Here is a 1,878-nt window from a genome sequence, read left to right on the forward strand (position 1 = left end):
CATGCAATTATCAGTGATTATGAAGATTAGTAAGATTCTCAGGAATGGTCTGATGGCTAGGAGTTTTCATTGCCAGGGAAACAAAGGAAAAAGGTCAAGGTTACTAGGTCAAGCCCTTGAGAGCCCTGTTGCCAAGGGAACAGATCGGCCACGTCAGGGTTGGTTTACCCATGGGCTGCAGCCCTGTGGAGAAAAGGAGTGGCCCGTGGGCCTGTCACTCACATCAGAGGTGGTAAGCCCGCCTCCAAGCCCGGAAGACCCGCCTCCTCTCTGAGGTTAAAGGAGGAAGGCAGAGATTGGAGGTTCAGGCAGTGACGTAACTTGCTGCTTTAGGTGGCCTTCTGCTCTGGCGGCTGTCGCGACGGGGATTCAGGGAACATTTATTGGGGCTCCCCGCTCCCTCTGCTCTTGGAGGTGCCATGAGATCGGTTAGCTACGTGCAGCGCGTGGCGCTGGAGTTCAGCGGGAGCCTCTTCCCGCACGCTATCTGCCTTGGAGACGTTGATAACGATACGGTAGGTGCATGCGCACTGCAAGAGACAGCCTGGCTCTGTGCAGGGACGGCGCAAGGGAAGTGGAACAGGGCGCCCGAGCGTGCCACGTGAGCGTGAGCATGCGCGCTGTGGCTAGTATGGAGCGCTAAAGAGAAAAACTTTATTGATAGCTTCAGTGTTCGTGGTTGGTTTTGTTCCCTGGGAGGGTTGGTTGGTTGGTTTGTTTTTGAGACAGAGGCTCACTCCAACCTCCACCTCCCGGGTTCAAGCGATTCTCCTGCCTTAGCCTCTTGAATAGCTGGGATTACAGGAGCCCGCCACCACGCCCAGCTAATTTTTGTATTTTTAGTAGAAACGGGGTTTCACCATGTTGGCCAGGCTGGTCTCGAACTCCTGACCTATGGTGATCCCTCCTCGCTCTCCCAAAGTGCTGGGATTAGAGGCGTGAGCCACCGCGCCCGGCCCCTGGGAGTATTTTTTAAGTGGGATAAATAGTTGATCCCTCGGCCTGATTCCGTCAAGTGTTCACTGGTGGAGCCTGGTAAACTCTGGTGGCCGTTTTCTGGATCACTGTTTCTGAGTTAAGCCTCCTGCCGTGGCGTCACCTCTCAAATCACTTACCTTGGCTGGACGCAGTGGCTCACGCCTGTGATCCCACCACTTTGGGAGGCCGAGGCGGGCGGATCACCTGAGGTCAGGAGTTCGAGACCAGCTTGGCCAACGTGGTGAAACCCCGTCTCTACTAAAAATACAGAAATTAGCCGAGTGTGGTTGTGCGCGCCTCAGATCCCAGCTGCTTGGGAGGGTGAGGCACGAGAATCCCTTACACCCGGGAGGCGGAGTTTGCGGTGAGCCAAGGTCCCGCCCACTGCACTCCAGCCTGGGCCACAGTGCAAGACTTCGTCTGAAAAAAAAAAAAAAAAATCACCTTTCAAAGCCGTGAAGTGGAAATAACAATGCCGCTCTCCCTGTGGCTCCGCCCCTTGGAAGACTTCTCTGAACCTCCTCCTACCCTCACAGAATTAAGCACACCGTCCGTGCTTAATATAGGCATTAAACTAAAAGTCTGCTGCTGTTAGGCTTGGCCCACTCGGCTGGAACAGATTGGGGTATTTCCCTGCCTCGCTCGCCCGCCAGGGTAACAATCGCCGCCACAACCCAGTGTTAATAACTTCCGGTTTCTTCAGTGCCTGCTTCATGGTAGATGCGGGTGCCTGGCGACTTGTGCTACACCTTGGTTGAATTACAGAAACAATCTCCACCTACCTTTTCTCTCCTCAGCAGTCGTTCCTCTTTATTTTTTATTTATTTATTTATTTTTGAGACGGAGTCTCACCCTGTCCCCCAGGCTAGAGTGCAATGGAGTGCAGTGGCTTGATTTGGG

General features: G+C 53.8%; 1 protein-coding gene across 1 annotated transcript in view; it reads left to right on the plus strand.

Annotated features, from left to right (window-relative positions):
- The first annotated feature begins 281 nt into the window (after window positions 1–281).
- ITFG2 (integrin alpha FG-GAP repeat containing 2) overlaps window positions 282–1,878 on the plus strand; it is a 14,353-nt gene continuing 12,756 nt past the window's right edge. The window contains exon 1 of the mRNA XM_011931052.1: window positions 282–515. Coding sequence (XP_011786442.1) covers window positions 420–515 — 96 coding nt within the window. The 5' untranslated portion in view covers window positions 282–419. The remainder of the gene's footprint in view (window positions 516–1,878) is intronic.

The sequence above is a fragment of the Colobus angolensis genome, unplaced genomic scaffold (assembly GCF_000951035.1).
Source record: "Colobus angolensis palliatus isolate OR3802 unplaced genomic scaffold, Cang.pa_1.0 Scaffold89, whole genome shotgun sequence".
In the NCBI taxonomy this organism is placed as follows: Eukaryota; Metazoa; Chordata; class Mammalia; order Primates; family Cercopithecidae; genus Colobus; species Colobus angolensis.